The following is a 21347-nucleotide window of genomic DNA, read 5'->3' on the forward strand; positions in this document are numbered from 1 at the left end:
ATTTTTTGTAGTGAACAATCAAGAGAACATCTTTCAAATGCATTTTGTGAGGCACTGACATTGTCATCCTGACAATAGGATTAGAAAGAAACTGTCTTTTTGGTAAGAAATGACTCTTGACCTATTTTGTCATCTAGTTTTGAGGACTTGCTGCAGCATATGTAAGTTCTAGGTTTGTGTCTGTATCTGTATGGATATTAAAAAACTAAATTCAATTTCTACCCTTTATTTTTGATACTTAAAAAATAAATTTAATAAACACTCCATTCAAATGAAGTAATAAGTAATAATTACTACGTGGATGCAGTAATCAACCAGCCTATACTAATACCTATCGCAGATTATCTGTGTATGTACATTCAGAGATTTTAATATCAGTCTACAGCTGGTCAGTATCCAATAAAACCTCAAAAACATAGCACCTAGCATACTGTTAAAATATACTGTACAGGAATATCTCTGTACCATATACCAGGTCTCACAATGTTAATACATTACTTCACTTTTGCACATTGTCAATATTATTGCAAATAATTTGATAATTTCCTGGAATCATAATGCTTCACTCACAGCTAAAGATGGTGACATTTGTTCTCATTTCTCTCCCTGATCTTAGCTGTAGGACAGAAGTGGCAGAGTTTACTTTTAAAAAATAGCTTAATGTTGTTGCTTAATGCAGCTTTGGTAATTTATCCTAAGCTGAGACACTTTTTCCTTGGTGCGTGCAGCAACTGACACCATCTGCCCTGAACACTGTCATGGAGGCTGAAGTCATGAAGCTGTGACTCACTTGACGTACTACAGTAAAACTACAAGCGACCTGTCAGCTGTTTTCAAGAAATATATAAATATATTACTGTGTTGAATCCCTGGTTAAAATGCACAAGATTAAAATGAACCATCTGCACCTTTAAAGATCCCATCGTTACTGCAGAGGAGCGTCAGCATGTGTCAGTTTGTCAAAACACCCGGAGGGAGTGAAAAAAGGGATCAGAAGGAGAACCAGACTCATCTCTCAGGTCCAGGTTTGGTTGCACTGGGCCAAAGTCAAGATTACAAACTCTTATGTGTTCTTTTTGAAATATTAAGGACCTCCAACTCTCCGAGGATCAGCGTGTGATGTTAAAATACAATCTGCTTACCCCAGACCACTCAGCACCGGATTCACAATTAGTGTATACTAAACTGCATGATATGCCTTATGCCTTTCATGTGTTATTTCCTTAATCCCATGTTGCACAGAGGGATACGAGTCTCCCGGGAAAATCAATCCTCCTGTATCCTTGCGTTTTCTCTTACTCAGATATCTGCAAAGGGAACTGCCACCTTCTCGTAGCACCTTGCTGCACCTTTAACACCAAAGGCTTTGAAGACAGCTAATTTCCATACTAATTTCTTTCTTTTCTCCCTCCCCTCACCATAATTCCAGACCAGGCGCGAGGCGAGAAGACATGTGTCGCTTGATCTAATGGCGGAGGACTAATTGCATTCTGGGATACACGCCTGGAATTCAAAATGTTCAACAAAAAAGCATGTTGTGCAGGCAGACCACATACAACATCGGGACAATTAATAACCCTCCTTCAGGGGAGAAAATTTGGACTGTCCAGCCTCCCAGAAGACGGCACTGCTGCCTTTATTGATATCTGTGGCCAGATAGAGACAGGCCTGCCATCCCCAGGCAGAGTGACTCCACTGGGGCTCCACTGTGACTGGACTGTTATGAGGCCGGCTTAGCAGCCTGCTCCAATCATAGGAGCACAAACAAGCCCCTAACCACACTGAATGCTAAGCCAGATCAGTCTCGGGGGTGGTTTGTCAGGTTTTGCAGGGATAACATAGCATGAGATTATTTTTTTCTCTCACTGTCTCTCTCCTGCGCTCTCCAGCCGTCTCTTTTCCTCTATTTCTATCTCTGTGTATGTTATTCCGAATTCACTTCTCTCTGAGGAGGAGAATGCCTTTTCGACACATGCTGACACGCATACGCACTCACATCCATACATAGTGGCGTAGACACAAATACGCCTGTGTGCTGCCACCCACACACACTCTCACCTCCTATCTCTGCTCGACACAAGCGTTGAACGTCTCCGCTTACACGGTTCAGATGTGGTTCAGCGGTGAAATTAAGATGAGGTGTTGACAAGCTAATGTTGAAATAACAAGAGCCACTAATTTGTGGCCTTATAGCCGACACCATCAAATGTTGCTGAGGCCCAGTATTAAGGTGATGAAGTGTAACATTTTAAACAGGCACAATCATAGGGCAACGTCCTCATTACCATGAAGCCACTGGTGGCACAATATGAGGAGACATGAACGAGACACCCCCTCGTGCTACTGCATCTATCACACAGACAACATATGGGTGCCCGCAGGGGTGGCTGTGCTCCGCCGCCTGGGGTTTGCTAACAACACTGTCATGGTCAATGGAAAAGGAAAAAGGAAATGTCACTTTCTTAACAAAGCCAAATTTTTCACCAGCAAAAAGTCATCACTGGAGTCCCACGCTAAGTCTTAAATGAAAATGAGCACAGCTGTTTTGCTAGGTGTGTTTGGGAGACAGTGTGTGTTTGTGTGTGTGTCTTTATTTGTTTTTTAGGACAGTTTCCAGCATAAGCACTGAGCTTGTCAGGACCAGTTGATCTCATGTGGACCAAAGCCTGGTCCTGAAGAGGCAAAACATCATTTCTGACTCACTGGGTAAAGGTAGGGGTCAAATGTGTGTTGTGCTTAGGTCACGGTTAGGGTTAGGCATGAATTGGTCATGGTTAAGGTTCGGGATTAGGTTTTGGTTAGGCTGTCCACAATAAAAAGTCAATGCACAGTCCAAAAGAGGAAAGCTGCACAATCCTATATGTATGTGTGTGTGTCTGTCTTTTAGGTTAGGTTAGTTGTGATGGACAAGGACCAATAGGTGTCCTCACTAAGATAGAAGTACAAGGTTTTGTGTGTGGGTGTGTGTGTGAGTGAGTGAGTGTGTGTATGTGTGTGTGTATCCTCTGTGAACATAACCTCGTTCCCTCATTTTACAGTACACAGCCTAGTCAGGCTAGTCAGGATTTGGAGTATTACCACGGCTAAATCAGCCGCAGCAGATCAAAAAATAAATAAATAACTTGCACATTAGGTTAGATTACAGAGGGAATGAAAACACCCACAATATGTTGTCCTCCTCTTGACTTCCCAGGTTAGAAACGCAAAGATCAACTCACACATTTAGTTAAAGCTGACACGGGTCACCGACTTTAAAATACCGAAACGCACAAGCAAACATGCATTAATCCAGGTGCAAGGTTAGAGGAAGTGACCGCGATGTTTCTGTTCGCTGCTCCATTCTCGGGGGGGGAGGTACACAGTCACACTAATTTGTCTTGACAAGAGAAACCGCCGTAAATACCCCCGGGGTGGGCGACCAGATAAGCGTCATGTTGTGGAGATGGTATCAGAGGGCAGCAATGTCCCACCCAGGCACCATACAACACTTTCAGGTGTTTCATCCACCTTGTTGTGCCTATTAATCAGAGCTGACATTGAATAAACACAGCACACACAACGCTAATTGACCGTGTGCCAGGTCTAACAGAAACTTGTGTGTCCACGGATCCTGTCTATTGTCTATTCACAGCCGTGGGTTTGTGGGGCTTTTTAACAGCCGGGACTCCTAACAAAGACATCTGATTTTGTACACCGGAGTAATCAAATCAAAATGAAATCTCTGGCCTGGTTTTGTGTCGGTGATTATACCCATTGTGCTTCATGCTATGGGGAGGAATGTTAAATATCTTGATTTAAACAATCAGGCATTCAAAAAACACGCAGCTCCAAAATCTGTAATCAATACAGTCGACTTGGTCCAAGCCGCCCTGACTCCAGTTGACTAAAGACTTCATAGCTTCAGGAAAACAACTGATTTCCCCATTCAGGGATGTTTTAGAGGAGGCTGCTCGGAGGTCGATCTTTTTCAGGGGATGAAATGTGTTTGAAGGAGCACTTTGTTGATTTGGGAGAAATGGCAACTGTCCAGGATGATATGAGGCTCCGAACGATCCATAAAGCATGTCCCCTCTTTAAAATGTTGCCCCAGCAGACAGTGGAGAGAGAATCAGTGAGGGAACTTTCTCAGTGCCCTGTAGGTTTTTAAAATATATGTTCATTCCATTAACTGTGATAATGGCTTTCTGTAGTTTATTCTTTCGCCTCTATGAATGAATGTTTTGCTCGGAAGAATTACATTATCGGCCATTTTGCTCAGCTACTTCATTTAATTTACAGGAAAAATAAGCTGAAAAGTTGATTGGGAAAACTGTTTGGCCAATGTATCACTTACGTTGGACTTTTTGGGCTGATTTTATTCTATAGTAATTTAAAAATGAGAAAATTGCAGAAGCATTTTAAATAATGTACAATAAAGTAAACTGCTTATTTTTTGTAATTCCACTTTGAAAAGAATACTTGAACAAATAGCCATTTAGAGATGAAATTGCTGTTTATCATACAGACACTGGAAGAGAAACGGTGAGAGCACATTTGGCTCTAAACATGAGAGGACTGCACACAAAGACTGTTAATTGCCATCTAACAGCATAAATACCTAAACCAATTATGCACAAATAGAACAAGCTTCTCTTAAACATGTTTCATTTCAGAAGCAAATAGGTCATTGGGTTACTAATTATTAATTGTTTAAACGTCAACAAACTGCATATTAAATCAATGCAGCTTTTGATGATCAGGGGCCCCACCAACCATGCAACTTCAAACAGCCACAACAATTCTTTCATTCATTTGCATCTGTATGCAACAAGGACCCCATCCATTCTAATACAGCGCCATCTGCATCCATTTCCTGCTCCTGTCAGGCAAAGCAAGGCCGAGGAAGTGGTTTCAATAAACCTGAGGGCGGCAGGCCAGGAAAACCTTTAACATTCACTAGAATACATCAAATCAAATCAAATAAGGGAAAATCACAAGCAGCTCTCGTGCGTCATCAGCAGCCATGAGAACATTTAAAGTTTTGTTCCATGGTAACACTTCTGTGCATAATAGAGGAAAGCACAGTGCCCCAAATACAAATACTTGATGATTCACAGAGAAGTGACAGAGAGGGAAAGGAAAGTTACTGAGTGGTATTAACACTGACTGAGTGACACAAAGCCAAACTGTACCAACTGAACTCACAGTTCCTTGATTCAACCACAATGGGGGTCCCGGGCCAGTGCTTTGGGGAAATTAGGATTAAAAACCGGATTGAATTAGAAGCCTCAGAGCAGCAACCACTAGAACAGCAACTATAGTTGTCTGAGAGCAGGAAAAGAGCCTGATGTGTGGTTGAATTGTACTTGTAGCGATGTTGGTCTGAGCCCAGGGGACTGTGTGAATCCAAAGATGGACGGTGAATTGATACTAATTGATGTATCATGGACAGACATGGTGTGGAATGGAGTGGAGGGCGTATCGTCATTGACGAGAGGCCCATTGATTAAGCCTGTCAGTTCCCCTTCCTTTTTATGCCTCTGGCAAGGGGTACTCTGGACTAATCAATTCTTTGAGAAGCTGTATGGATGGGTACCATAATAATAACGTCATCATCAGCTCCAGCCAAAATAAGCGTGGCCATCTTGGCCATTCAGAATCAATGCGCCACCGTCTGTCTCTACTGTAACGTGCTCACCCCTGTAAGTCTGTCTGTGCACGGGCCAAGTTCCACTGCCGGGCAAGACATGGGGGTGATAAAGCCAGCATCTGTCTGAGGAGCTTAGAAATTCCTTTCCAGGCAAGAGGCAAGGACCAACTACAAACATGGGCCATTCCTTGGCAGCAGAGAAAAAACTGACATGAAATGAAATCAGCCATTCTCTGTGTACTTTCAACTGCACCGGTTCAAGATTTCCACCACAAATGCTTCAGATATTCTCAAAACCAGGGTGAGGTTTTGAAATTCCCATGGACTTAAACACCCGAGCTCTGCCTTCTGGTTTCCGAGTTTGAGAATGAACCTCTTCACAGCCTTCAAGCACACACAGCACAGAGCTACATGTATGTCCAGCAATACAATTAGACGTCAATATCTTGAAAGTGAAAGAAAGATATCATATTGGATTTTTCTTTAAAATATAAACCTATGTTCATGACCTATAAATAATTACGTCTTGGACATTTAATCATTAGCGATTCACATTTTTCATCCACAACGAATGGAGGCTACTTAAATAATAATAAAACTTGAATTACAGTCCCTGGGTTGTATGTCCTCACCAACCAGTCAGGTTGCAGGAAATACGGTTGAAATCTCCCCGTCTCTTCCTGAGTTATGAAATTAATTAAGGGCTTGAAAAAGTGATTTTGCAGAACAGTATTATGTCAGGTGAATTTGACCTCTGACCTTTCAGATATAAAGTCCACCACACATCATTAATTATTCAACTAGACATTTGTTTTTCTAAAAATTGGTACATTCATTCTCGAGTTATAGCTAAAAATATGTTTCAATACGTCACAATGACCATGAGCTTTGACCTTTTTCCAACGAGCTCATCCTTGAGAATGTTTGTGCCAAATTTGAAGAAAATTGCTTCAAGCCTTCCTCAGATATGGTGTTCATAAGAAGGATGAAGTGAGGGCGTACGGTCGGCTGGACAACCCAAAAACATGTTGCTCCGGCACAGAGGCGTAAAGAACTGATACAAACTCAGGAGAGCTCGGGTAAGATCACAGTTTTTCACTCATCATCTGTGACTCTGACAGCCCTGTTTGAAGACATGTCTGCAAACAGCAATTTTCAAATTGCACTTGATGAATAACGTACTGATTTTCTTGATGTTAATACATAATTTTTGTGCCACCATCTTCATTGAGGGCAGCTATGCTGGTGAATAAACTGTACAACTGTGAAAACAGGAAAGAGACCACAACATAAAGTGTCGTCAGTCAGTTGAGGAATGACTTACAGTTTAATAACTGACGAGTATAAACGTTACATTCTCATGATGAGTTTCATTCTTTCTCTCGGCAACCAAATGATGGCGTCGGAAACAAACACTGATGCCAGTCAGACTCGCCGCCGCTCATGACAGAAAATGTAAAGATTTTAACATAGTTGTAAAATCAATACAGGACACAGAGGAACGTCAACAGCAGGAAGTATATTGAGTATACTGAGGTAGATTGTAGCTCATAAATGAAATATGCCACCACTCTCTGAGAGAAAGAAATACATTGTGGCTAAATTACTGCGTTATGGTTTATGATCAACCCGCAGCTCCAGGCAATGCTGTTGCTGTTTTTTCCCCCCACACTGCACTCAACTGCAGCGGGAAGAGCATCTGCAGCATTTTAACCCTCTTAGCCTTCATCATGCACTGTAGCACTGCAAATTGGACCAAAACTTTTAGGCCAAAGGATGTTTAACCCAAACGCTGTTGGGTTAATGTTAGAAACCTAACACTTCCCTCTAGACATCAACCACAATTTTAAACTGTAAAAAATATATCTTAAGATAATAATAGAATACAAATAATCTATATGTCAATTTATTGGAACTAGTGCCTGTTTTAAACCTGCCTGTTTGGACTGTTTGTTTGGCCTGAGGTGACTTCTCCCTCAGAAACTGTTAAAGTGTAAAGACCAGTCCACAGAACCCTGAAGCTGCGCCACCGCTGCTGCACAAAGAGCTTTTCTCACCCGTTTATTCAAAGTTCGGTGAAACTGAACCCTGAGCTGGAGAACTAGTTCATGTTACCGATGTTGCGAACGCGCTGTTGTTGTGATCAACAGTGTCATTTATGTATTTTCTATAGAGTGCTGATCACGTTTATTAAAGGTTTATTCAAATTCAATGTATCATATGTTCAAAATGCACCAAATTCAAATTAACACTTTGTTGGGCCCTTGACAATAATCGGTTAAAGTTTTATGTCAGTAAGATAAACCACTTTTGAGATGTGCGTTCCACATACAGACAGACGAGGTTTCTGGAATTCGTAGATAGGTTCACAAACGTCAGGTTACAATAAAAGCACATTTTAATATCAGTAACTTACACTGTCAACGGGTAGAAATTAAACCTAACACGACACAAGCATCATCTCAGGCTGATAAAAAACACTAAAAACATACTTTGCACTATGTTGTACATACAGCCATCAGAAAGCCCTGAGGAAAATGAAGTCCCCAGCCATCGCCTACGGTTGTTTAACTCGATGACATTAAGAATTTATGAGCTCAAAGATTCTTCCGGCTCGCTCCTTATGCAACTGCAACATGTCTTGAAAAGTGTTGAGGAAGAGCAAACATGTTGCTTTGTTGATACTCGCTTGTTTGTCAAAGACGTGATTGCGTTTTTACGAGAGAGGAGAAAATATTTTCATCATAGCACCATCACATCCAGGGCATTTACCAAAGACTCTGCAGAGAGAGTGCGGCGCCATCATTCTGCTTTAAAGCTGTATTTTCAGACTGGGTGCTGAGTAATTCTTCACTATTAGGGGAAATTATTTATTTGGCTCTTGTATTTTGTAACATAGAGTTACAAAAATAATAATTTTCACAGATTCTGTTGGTTGTTTTAAATCTACTTAATGTACTCAAATAAGCCAAGTGGAGCTGCAACTATTGATCCTGGAGTGTTTATGAGACCGCCACAGGTTTGTACTGAATGCAAACATAAATACAATGGGTTAAATGACTCAGCCATATTACACAACAATGACCTTATTCTCCTTTCCACACACAGTTCAATCAGTCCTTATTGATTAACAATGATTGGATATGGCTCACAAGTAATTCACCTCTTGGACAGCATATTAATTGTGGTCAAACTGCCCACTTCCACTCCGATATAAAGAGGAAATTGATTTGCCGGCGTGTTGCATTGTTATTCTAGCGTTCACGCCTGTTGTTTTTCTTTTTTTTTTAACTGGTGTGCAACAGTCTCCGGGTAAAATGGGAAAAAAGTGGACAGGCCTGAATATTAGGATCGAGCGGCTGCGGACGCTAGGTGTCACCCTTGTGACTTTAAAAGAGGACTGGCCCTGGCGGCAGGATGCGGAGGCGTGTGTGCGCGCCGGTGAGACTGTGTGTGTGTGTGTGTGTGTGTGTGTGTGTGTGTGTGTGTGTGGATCAGAAGAGTGACATTAAAGGGAGGATGCATGATGAGAGGCTCTAATGCGCGCAGGGTTACTAGAGGAACTTCACATCCTTTTCATCTCTCCTTTTATTTCCATTGGCACAGAGGCTGCTCTTACTCGTGTTGACATGTCACTGCGGTGAATTGTTCCCATCACAGGCCGCGTCGCTGTGAATTACACGCGGACCAGGGAGAAGGGACGCACTGGATAACATCTCCTAATTGATTTGTTTGTGGCGTTTTCCTTATGATGATCAGCGACGGACAGGAGGTCACAGTCCATCCACCTCATCCTGAACCTTTCACTAACATGGACTCTGCCGCTGACAAACACACAGCACCTCGTTGCACTGAAGGCAGTTTATTAATGTTCGTAGGATTAATTGTTCCTCAACGCTCTCCATTTATTGGCTGACGTCTGCCGGTGACGTGTTCATCCAGAACTACTGATTGGTTGCGACCTTACATAAACTGAAAGCAATTATTAAACCTTCTGTAGTCATGTAGTCATTTTAGGGAATACTTTTGTGAAATTGCTCAGAAGAGTAAACCTTTCGGATTTTTTGTATATATCTTCTTGACAGCGAAAAAAAACCGTGGTTGATGATGTATTGATTTTGCCAATGTGAAGATTTCCGCCCAGCATGCGGCTACATGGAAACCATAATCTAAGATGTTTGCAGTGTTGGGAATTCTCTCACCACGGGGCCTGACGTGGTCCAAGTTCACAACGCGCACATTAAAGGCCGGAGAGCCACGGTTCGTTCTGATGCAACAGAATGCGCACAGTTGCAGCGCCCGTATGGAGCAACGGGCCCCATCACTTGGCTTTAAAAGGAGGTTGTGCGAGGTGCTGTTCGGTTTGATGCTAACCGCTTTGGCACGGGGGTTACACCAAACTGTGCCATGCCACTGAGGATGAAACAGCTCCATATATATATATATGAGATAACACCAGACAGGGTCCCCGGTGGGGAGATGTGTGCGTGTCACTTGTTATATATAATTGGCCACCGCTGCAGAAGAGAAAACAAGGGGACATAGGTGAAAAGTTATGCTTAGCATCTCTCCTCTCTCCCTCTGCGTCTGCTGGGGGAGAAATTAATCTTCTCCCCCCTCTGCGGCACTGTTGGGAACCCTCTCAAACACACCCATGGGTGCCCTCCCCCAGACCTCCTTTTCTTTTTTACCTCTAACGATCATCAAACTGCAGAGCCTCGTGTTTCAACTTGTAACGCAGTAATTGCCCGTGGAGTCGTCCATCTGCAGGGGGAACAGGTAGTTGGCCCGTGTCTCTGTGCTGCGCGTCGCCCCACCCACCAGCAGCTCCGGCCCTCCTGTGTAACCCCTGATTGGCTGCGGGGATTGCGGGTCCTGAGACTGAGCGCTCGCCTCGGAGCTGCGCGTCCTCCAGTGTGCACCAGTGCAGCGAGAGGAGCGCTCGTTGGAGTCAACTACACAGGCAGCGAGTGGAGATTTCGGTTTTTACCCAGGCTGGATTCAGGCTCCTTCCCCTCTGCTGCAGCCCATCGCGAGACCCCATCGTTTTGTATATACACAGAGGCTCCTGCATCCTTTTCCCCCCGCTGGCTTTTGGCAACAATTTCCATTGGATTTTTTTTTTGTGCGTGTTGCATGGACTAATTACCAGGATGTGTGCTGTCTTTTCCAAGTGAGATACGAGGAAATTACTTAGTAAGTAAAAGCCTCAAGACTAAATCTACTGGAAATAAGAAGGTAATCGGGACTTCAGTGATTTCCACCAGATACTCCCGCAGTTGCACACCTCGTCTTTTACGCAGAGATATCCGGACTTGAGCTGTTGAATAATTTTGTGACTGCAGAGCCTTTTAGAATTTTTTTTTTGTTCTCCTCTCACATCAGATGTGCCGCTTGAAAGCCTATAGCTGCCGTCCGAGGAGGAGAGCTCCCCACTGCCTGTGAACATTACGCACAGAGCAAGATGTTCATCCAGAATGCGACTTAAATATCTGCTGGCACGAAGGCGGAGAATTTAACACGGACTTTTCAACCTCATCACTAAATCTGCAGGGGAGATTTTGTATTTTTTTTGTGTGTGGACTTGCAGGAATTTTTCATCTTTGCGTCCATGCAGTTAGATTTAATTCCCCCTCCTTTTCAGGGCACTTGAAAATGGACAGTTTGCCACACGAGTCGTGCGTAAGAGCAGTTTGCCGCTTGATAAGAGTTGCACGGATTTACACGGGGAAATCAGTGTTGTGAGAAGATTCAGCATGTTTTCACACATCCGTCGTCCCCAATGTTTCGCCCGCTGCAGTAGACCGGAGGATGTGCTCCGCCTGAGAAGAGTGAAATAGGCTGAGGCACTTGTTAGAATTACAGCTTCCACATCATGATTTAATTTGCGCACACGAGAGCCATTCGTCACCCAAACACTTCTGAGGACGTTTCAATGAGATGATTCATTTGGAACATTTTTGCTGTTTTCTCTGACGAGCATTCCTTGTGCGTAATTATCAAGATTTTCTTTTTGTTTTATTAGGCAGAGAGAAAGAAAGATCAACAGGTACAATGCAAACCAAGGAGATGGATTTAATTCAATCAATCGCCGTGTTCGTTTTACTTTGGGTCGGGGCCGAGGCGGTCATCAACCTGAAGTATGGAATAAACGAGGAGATGAAGCCCGGGTCAGTGATTGGAAACGTGACAAAGGACGCGCTAAAGCAAGGATTTCAGATTGCACCGCAGCCCCCATACTTGAGGGTTATTTCCAATTCAGAGCCGCGATGGGTGGAACTGAGTCCAGCCGGAATCCTTACAACCCAAATGAAAATAGACCGGGACGTAGTTTGTCGACAAAACCCAAAGTGTGTTATTTCCCTAGAAGTGATGTCAAACTCTATGGAGATCTGTGTCATCAAAGTTGAAATTGAGGATTTGAACGATAACCCGCCCAGATTCCCGACGAGCCACATTGACATTGAGATTTCTGAGAATGCCTCCCCTGGTACGAGGTTTCCCCTAGAGGGGGCAAGTGATCCGGACTCGGGGATCTTTGGAGTGCAATCATATTCCATCACCCCAAATGAGCTGTTCGGACTGGAAATAAAGACCAGAGGGGATGGGTCCAAAATAGCTGAGCTTGTCGTGCAGAAATCATTAGACAGGGAGACACAGTCACACTACCAGTATGAAATCAGCGCAGAAGATGGAGGAGACCCTCCTAAGATAGGCGCGGTCCAGTTAAATATCAAGGTAATTGATTCTAATGACAACAACCCTGTTTTTGACGAGTCAGTGTATACTGTTAACGTGATGGAGAATTCCCCCATCAATACATTAGTCATAGACTTGAACGCAACGGATCCTGACGAGGGCAATAATGGAGAGATTGTGTACTCCTTCAACAGTTATGTCACAGAGAAAACGAGGGACGCGTTTAAAATTGACCCCAGATCGGGGATCATCACTGTCAACGGCGTTTTGGATTATGAGGCGACGCAGATATACGAGATTGACATTCAGGCCAAAGATTTAGGTCCCAACTCCATCCCAGCTCACTGCAAAGTCACAGTGAACGTGATGGATACGAACGATAACCCACCTGTCATCAATTTACTCTCACTGAACACTGAGATGGTGGAAGTTAGTGAGAACGCACAGCGTGGATATGTCATTGCGCTGGTGAGGGTGTCAGATAAGGATTCTGGGGCAAATGGAAAAGTGCAGTGCAGGCTTCAGGGCAATGTTCCGTTCAGACTGCAAGAATATGAAAGCTTCTCCACTATACTGGTGGATGGCAGACTGGACAGGGAACAAAAGGACACATACAACCTGACCATCCAAGCTGAGGACAGTGGCACCCCTCCTTTACGCGCCATGAAATCCCTGGTAGTCAAAGTCACGGATGAAAATGACAACCCTCCCCACTTCCTCAAGCCTCACTATCAGGAAATGGTGATGGAAAACAACCTCCCTGGTTCATGTCTGCTCGCAGTATCGGCAGAAGACCCGGACCTGGGGATGAATGGCACAGTTTCATACTCCATAGTCCCTGGTGAGATTAAGCACATGGATGTAAACACATATGTCAGCATAAACCCATCAGGCCGCATTTACTCCATGAGATCATTCGACCATGAATACACCAGGACTTTTGATTTCAAAGTTTTGGCCAGGGACAATGGCAACCCCTCTTTGTCAAGTAACGCCACGGTGCGTATTGTGGTGCTGGATGTCAACGACAACACACCTGTGATGACAAACCCCCCTCTGGTTAACGGCACAGCGGAGGTCTCCATCCCCAGAAACGCCGGGGTGGGTTACATGGTGACCCAGGTGAAAGCTGACGACTACGACGAGGGGGAGAACGGGCGGCTGACCTACACCATCTCGGAGGGGGACCGGGCTTTCTTTGAGATCGACCAGGTGAACGGGGAGGTGCGCTCCACCAAGATGTTTGGGGAAAACGCCAAGTCCACCTACGAGATCACGGTGGTGGCGAGGGACCACGGCAAGCCCTCCCTCTCCGCCTCGGCCTACATCGTGGTGTACCTCTCGCCAGACCTGAACGCACAGGAGCCTATTGGACCAGTCAACCTGTCCCTCATCTTCATCATCGCTCTGGGCTCCATCGCTGCCATCCTGTTTGTCACCATGATTTTTGTGGCGGTGAAGTGCAAGCGGGATAACAAGGAGATCCGGACGTACAACTGCAGGTACTGACCGACTCTTTTTGTGTGTGTGTGTGTGTGTTTGTGTGTGTGTGTGTGAGAGAGAGACAGAGAGAGAGAAACAGACCGTGGTGCTTGTGACCGTGATTGTGCGTAAAACGGCGAGGTGTCAATGCATTGCTTTTTGTCATGCAGCATGCAGAGGCCTGACTGTGAGGACTGCAGATTTTTTTTTTCGTCAGCTGAAAGTGAAACAGACCTAAATAAACCCTCCCTGCTTTAAATCAGACACGTTCTGCTGAGGCCCACTGTTCCGTGTTAGGCAAACGGGATTGATTGATTTAATCCTTCCATTGTAACCAATTGACTCATAAATATGACGGTTCAACTGTCATGTTCAATTTGCTGGTGTGTTGCCGGACAATTAACGTCCCACTGGTTCAATAGCAGTCCCAGACATTTATTATTTAACGTCCACCATGGCTGATTGCTTGTTATCAGCTTTAATCTAGTGTGATCATGGACAATCATCCGGGATCATTCACATCTACCTCTGTCTTGGAACAATAAGATTACAATAAGATGGGATAATAATGATAATAAAAGAATTAATTGCATTTTTTTAGTTTTATAAAATCATGTAAGGTCACATCACCGTCATTCACTATTTAGCCTTTTTTTTCCAGATTATTATAATCCCGGACCTTTGCACATCTGTTTTGTTCATCAATCTGAACATCAGCTCTGGCTTTGATTTCCCTGTGCCACATCACCACTATGAATTTACATATAGATTGGATTTGAGATTTAACCTGAAGCTATAATCATATTTTGCTCCAGACCTAATTTTGTTGATTTGAAGTGAAATTGGGCCATTTTTCCACATGTAGTGGTGAAACACATATTCTAAAACTCCCCCAATATTACTCAGTATGAATAGAAGACTTACTAGGAGTAATATTCTTGTAATTCCCCAGTAATAATATTTGTTTTGAATAATCCCTGCTTTTCACATTTTCTTAATTACAGAGCGTGGAAATGGAAATAAATTCTGCTTCCCTTTATCTCTGGGTTAAGAGGAACCATCCCTTTAGATTGTAAACAGTGGGAACTCACATCTCTTCTCAACATATACATACCACACTATACGTCTTGTTATTGAAGCCTGATTTGATAGAATGGTAAACCAGTGTGCTCACATCTTCATCAAAACAGCTATTTTATCTTTTTTTTTTTAAAAGTCTTTTATATGTGTTTTTTGCAGAGAAGAAACAGTGATAACAACAACAACAAATTCAAAATTCAAAACTGCTCTCAGAACTTTACTCTCCTAGTGTGAGCCGCTCTGCCTGCTGGGTGCTTTAATCAGCACTGCTGTGTTCAGCTTCTCAGTCACCACCTCGAATACGAGGAGCAGTTATCTCCAATTTATTGCTTGTCCTCTGTCAATCTGTCTGACTCTGAAGATTTCCCCCTCCCAATTTTCAATTTGGGCACAAAGTAGAGAGACAACGTGTTCAAATGATAAATGGAAAAGAAATTGAGTATTTTCCACACTTGCAGCTGCCCATTTTCTTTCCTCTGAATCAAGGGGGAGCAGAATGGGGGCGGGAGCTGTTTTCAAGATGCAATCTAAAAGAAAAATGAAAAAGACAAACTACAATGGTGCTCCTTAGCCAGTGTGATTTTAAAAGCGACAGAGGATTAGAGCTGCATTTTAGTGAGGCACAGAGGCCAGTGGGGGTTGGTGTAGCAGAGAGCTTCCAGACAAGACAAGAGAGAAAACAGACACATTTCAGATATTGCAATTTCATGGGTAACTATAGTTTCCTTCTGAGCATTAACGGGAAATAAGCCAGATGCTCGAAGCCCTGGGGTTGAAAATGGACTCTTACAGAGTTTGAAGTATGCAGATCATTAACAACATCACAAATTGTATGGAATATGTCTATTGAAGATTGTGGTTAGTCATCACTATAAAGCACATAGCATCTGTTGTCCTGTGGAAAACTGCAAGGCTGTGCGAATAATGGATATTTTCCCCAGTCTGAGGCTCCTTTGATAAAACGTGGCTGTGCTGCTCATTTACTCTTATTAAAGTCAAAATACTCATATCAAGTTTGCAGCAGCCACTGAGAACAGCTAAATGAATTTGAATCTGCAGTTCTCCTGCACTTCGTTTTGCTAGTAGGCCTGCTTGGTAATGAAAGAAAAAAATGGAATTAGTGTGGGTTGTGTGCTTTGAATATGATTGCATATACCGGTAGTGCTGCTGAGTACCAGTGTGTCCTTTTGCTTTGCTTCTGTGGTTTTGGCATGTTTGCATTTTGCCTGCCTGTTTGTGTCTTGTCGTTTGTTGAGCATGCAAATGCAAACAAATAAGGGATGACAGCTCCATCGCAAGCTGAGAGTGGGGGAGTCACCTTAGTGTGCTGTTCCACCCCTGGACACGGCCAATGCGCCTTTGTCTGGCACCCATGGTTGAGCAGTGCCCTAGCTGGCATGGCGGGCAAGCATTTTGACCGTGTGGACAGGGGAGGGGAAGGCAGAGCACTGCTTTATTGAGTCTGTTCAGTTTCTTCTACTTGCGCAGGGTGGCAGAGTACTCATATGGCAGCCAGAAGAAGTCCAGCAAGAAGAAGAAGCTGAGCAAGAACGACATCCGCCTGGTGCCACGAGACGTCGAGGAGACAGACAAGATGAATGTGGTGAGTTGCTCGTCTCTCACCTCCTCGCTCAACTACTTCGACTACCACCAGCAGAGCCTGCCGCTGGGCTGCAGGCGCTCCGAGAGCACCTTCCTCAACGTGGAGAACCAGAACTCACGCAATGCAGCTCCCAACCATGGCTATCAGCACCCGTTCACTGGGCAGAGCCACCAACAGCCAGACCTCATCATCAACGGCATGCCACTGCCAGAGGTGAGATACACTCCCCTGTGCTCTGTTCTAAATCCTTGGCTGGGCAGCCTTCGGTGTTAGGGTTAGAACTAAAGGGAAGGGGGGGTAAGATTTACATGATTATAAGATTTATATGACTTAATGTGAGGTTTAATCAAAGACAAGAAAGAACCATCTTTGTTAGGTTTCCTTTTCATTACTTATGACTAATAGGTCTGCTTAATGGTGCTGAATCTTCAGCATGAGTTGTAAAGATGGTACACGCCACCTTTCAACACATCTCAAGGTCTAGTGACATTTAGCATTCCATCATACCACAGATCATAGTGTCGGTGAGACGCCTGACTGTTACTGATTGAAAGCTGAGCGATTTCAAGTGGAGCTCGTGACGTTGTCAATCTGAGCAGAATCCTTCGAGGCATTTCAAGGTGCAGAGACACTGAGGCTGACCTGCGAGTGAGAGCGCTTTGCCAAGCAGAATTTTGGAGGCCTGACAAAGTGGATTATTTGGCCTCTCCCTACTCCATGTGTTTACTTTCTCTATTGTGTGAGCTGAGCTATTGTTACAAAAAAAAAGAAAAGAAGACAAGTCTGAGCACCTGCCAGGTGTATTGACCCAACTAATCTGCTCCACCACACGTCATTTCAGGTGCTAGCAGAAAAAAAGAATCATTGTTAAAATGCTTTATCTGTGTGTCGTCCATTTGGCTGCAGCGTTGCCGCATGGCCGCTCTGCACAGACACATTGAATTACCCTGACATACCATGCATGGCTCCAGCAGAGCAGTGAAGGTCTGACTTGAAAAACTATTCAAGCTGACAGAGTGTATGCCGACAAGTTGATCTTTAGTTTATAGATTTTTGTGTGTATGAACTGGTCTATTGGATTCTTTGGGCAACCTTCCCCTCTCTCTCTCTTCGTGACCCACTTCTCCTCAATCCCAGGGGAGGGAGGGACATTTATGTTTGTGTGAGTGCAAGAGAAAAATGTCCATCGGTATGTGCGTGTGCGCGTGTGTTTATTTACGAATGTGTATCACGCTTGCTCCCATAGACGGCAGCAAATAAGCTCCATGGACACACACACAGACGCGCACACTTGTAATTGATGACTCCAATCTCCGCTTGACATTCAGTGAGGAGCAGGTGGGGGTGCGGGGTTGGGAGCGGGGTCTTAAAACAAGGAACACAAGATGGATATTGATGTATTGACTGGATGATCCAGAGAGATCCAGGCACCGGTGGATCCTGAGGGGTCAATGAGGCCTACTTACAGGCATGCTGATTTACTGGGCCTGTCTGAGCTGGTTCCGACTGAGTGTGTGGGTGAGTAACGCAGGTGGAAAGAATGAGAAATGTTGTAGGGGGCTGTCTGGTGGTGTTATCCGGTCAGTGGAGGCAGAGGTAGGGGATTCAGCCGGCGCATGCACTGACCCTTTATGCTGTGATTGCATTTGCTGGTCGCCACCACCCTTTTCCTCAGCCAAGAAAAAAAAATGTGGGTCTGGCTCCAGAATGAAATCAAGCACCTTTGTAAAAAGCCAGAGCAGCATCCTGCCTCTGTGGCTTAACCATCCAATAAAAGCACATTTGCCGCAGGATTAGGAGGGCCTTTATTTGTTTCAGCTCATGAAAAAGCGGAGAGGGAGACAAATAGGGTTGAAGATTGATTTTGATGATTCCATATGCAAAGCTAGGAGTTGTCTTGATAGAGCTGTGTGAGGGCAGATCGAGAGATAAGGAGGGAAGATGTGAGCGAGGGTGAGTGAGTCTCAGTGCCAGGTGTCTGAGCCCCGGCTACGTTTTCTCATTTTCTTAGAGGCACTTGATTGGTTTGATAGAGGCCGGGCCTGTTTAGCATGCAGCCTCCATCGCTCTCCGCCTTACACATGATGTTGACAAACATCTCTTTGACCCGGCCTTTGCATATTTTCCCTGGACTGAGAAGAGAGCGTGTGAGTGAGAAAGTAAGTGAGTGAGAACGCGAGAATGTAAGTGAGAAGTAGCAGGAGCCACAGAACGCGTTGCCCTCCAACCTCAGCCCGGCGATGGTTGTCATTGTTTGCTTTCCTCCCCATTGTGACATTTGCAAGAGAGACAAGCTCTACAGTATGTTCAAACGTTGCTCTTAACTGGCAAATGTTTGCAGTATAATTACAATACCATTTATAGCACAAACAAACAGCGGTGAAATGACTGATAATTGCTTTGTTACAATGAGCAAGCTTAGGCTTGAAACCACTTGACTCCACAAGTCCTCAACCCATATTCCATTGACTGGCTAGGACACACAAGTGGCTGCACTGTTGTGATTACTGAGGCAGCTTTGTCCCAAAAATTGTTTTCATCCTGAGGCCAACCTCATAATTATCCATGATTCATTTATCCTCAGCGGAAGAGCTTTTTTGTTTTTACACCAGGGCACGATGATGTCTCCCTGTTTGTTTATTTTTCCAAACGTGCAGTTTAGAATTATCATCGCCATCAGAATGTGGATACGGGGTCAGATTTGGTTAGCTAATGGAGGGAAAGAGGATATGAGCTTGTGTCTATTTTGTAATTTATGTTTATAATCGATGCAAGGTTCTCCTCCATTGTAAGTTTATGTGGGGCAGCGAGCTTCCTGCTTATGTCAGAGCAGCTGGAGTCAAGCTTTTCCTGCTTCAGACAAAGCACCGTGGAACGAACACACACACACACACACACACACACACACACACACACACACACACACACACACACACACACACACACACACACACACACACACACACACACACACACACACACACACACACACACACACACACACACACACACACACACACACACACACACACACAGCAGACATGGCCAAGATAACAGTGACAGGTCTCCCCGAAGGCCTCATACCTGCAATTGCATTGTGTGTATTGTATTCTCCCTTGTGAGAACGTGCACCCGTATATACCTCCCCCCCGAACATCGCTGTCCATTGTTTTGGGACGCATCAGCTGTGAGATGTTTGTTAGACCTGCCCGTGGTAGCACTAATATGAATGCTCACAGGAGAATAGAGCTGTCTTCCACAGCTTAATTATAGTGAATCACTTGGTGGGGGAAACAATTATACAGTAAAGGAATGGCCTTTGGCTAGAATGTGTTTTTGAATTTGTAATCTGCACTTAGGGCTTCTCACACCTGATTCCAGATAATGAGCAGAGCAGAAAAAAGAACTTATCTTACTGTATTGATTACGCTCATTCAGGTAGATTGCATATTATGTCTTTTCCGCTGCGGTGAATGAATCAGAAAAAGGTGATAAATTCATCAGAAAAAAGGTGATAAATGAATTAGGATAAAAAAGAGGTAGGACTTTGCACTGCACGCTGGAGAACGTTCAGTGTTCAGTATGCAGCGAAGAGTGCGCTTGACAAGTGCAGTTAATTGATAATTGATGCAGTCGTCCTCCAGATTCTCTCTGCACTGCTTCCTTGAAGATACTGCGGCTACACAAGTCTCTGTGATACCGTGTTGAAGTGTGCGCCACGGGGTCGGGTTCAGACGTGCATATTTGTGTTTGTTTGTTCAGCTCTCGCAGCCAATCAAAGCATCTTAAATGAGAAAATGAAAAATCAAGCCACACGAGTGAGGAGGTATCTCAGTGCACCGGTCTCGCTGCTTCTCCCTGTTAGAGAAGAAGATGTTTTGATGTGGATGTAGGAGAGCGACAACAGGGAGTGGTTCCAGCGATGGCTGCACATCACTCGCTATCACTTCACATCAGGACAATATGCATGGGAGCATCCAGACGTGTCCTATTGAGCATGCAAAGTACATGTCATGCTGTCAGCGCACACTACACATCTGTTGAAATTGCCACCCCCCCATACACACACATGCACTCATGAATACACAAATGCAGCCACAATATTTCTTATGGAGTGTCACATTTATTTGAAGTATGGGCTGTGACATTATCATTTACATCGTTATGACCAACTCAGGAATCTCACAGCAGCAGAAATGAGCGGCACAATCTCGCACATTCGATAATCAAACACTGTTGTGATCCTGCATTTAAAGTGCTTTGTTAATGTTGTTATGATATTGTGATCATCATCATCATTCCCTGGTGTTTAAGATACGGAGAGCTATAAATGCTTCTAATAATATTTCCTTAATAGCATCTGTCATTTTAGTGCTCTAGTGTTAATGAAAAAGTTTGTAACAGTGCAGACCGTTTTTACAGTAGATTGAATAAATTATATTTCAGCCGACTTTCGCAGCTGTTCAACTTTTTTGGCGCAGAGTTTCTGTGGGGAGCCAGCTTTTATTTTTCAGTTTATCTTTACAGACAGACTGTATCTGGACGAATCATTTAGCTTGTGTGTGTTTGTTGACTTGAACGGGCTGAGATTGACAGAAAGAACGTCAGCTGCTGGTTGAAATTGTGGAAGTAAAACTGTCTCAGTTCGCATGTTGGTGCCGAATGCTCGCGTCGCTGCAGCTGGAGACTGTTCATCGCTCGATATTCGTTTTTCAGTTATGCTCAGTTTTCAATGAAGTTTATGAAGTGCCTAGAAGTAAATAATAATAATATTGATAGTATATAATAATAATAATAATAATAATAATAATAATAATAATAATAATAATAATATGGACTTAAGAAGTACCTAAT

General features: G+C 43.9%; 1 protein-coding gene across 8 annotated transcripts in view; it reads left to right on the forward strand.

The window, feature by feature from the left end:
- The first annotated feature begins 10505 nt into the window (after nucleotides 1-10505).
- pcdh19 (protocadherin 19) overlaps nucleotides 10506-21347 on the forward strand; it is a 54017-nt gene continuing 43175 nt past the window's right edge. For 2 of the 8 annotated variants that reach the window (XM_035161802.2, XM_035161803.2), the window contains exons 1-2: nucleotides 10506-13830; nucleotides 16361-16493. In XM_035161802.2, the coding sequence (XP_035017693.1) occupies nucleotides 11684-13830; nucleotides 16361-16493 (2280 nt within the window). In that variant the 5' untranslated portion in view covers nucleotides 10506-11683. Of the gene's footprint in view, nucleotides 13831-16360; nucleotides 16707-21347 lie in introns of all 8 variants that reach the window. The other 6 variants (XM_035161804.2, XM_035161805.2, XM_035161797.2 and 3 more) reach the window with 5 other exon arrangements.

The sequence above is a fragment of the Hippoglossus stenolepis genome, chromosome 7, assembly GCF_022539355.2.
Source record: "Hippoglossus stenolepis isolate QCI-W04-F060 chromosome 7, HSTE1.2, whole genome shotgun sequence".
Classification (NCBI taxonomy): Eukaryota; Metazoa; Chordata; class Actinopteri; order Pleuronectiformes; family Pleuronectidae; genus Hippoglossus; species Hippoglossus stenolepis.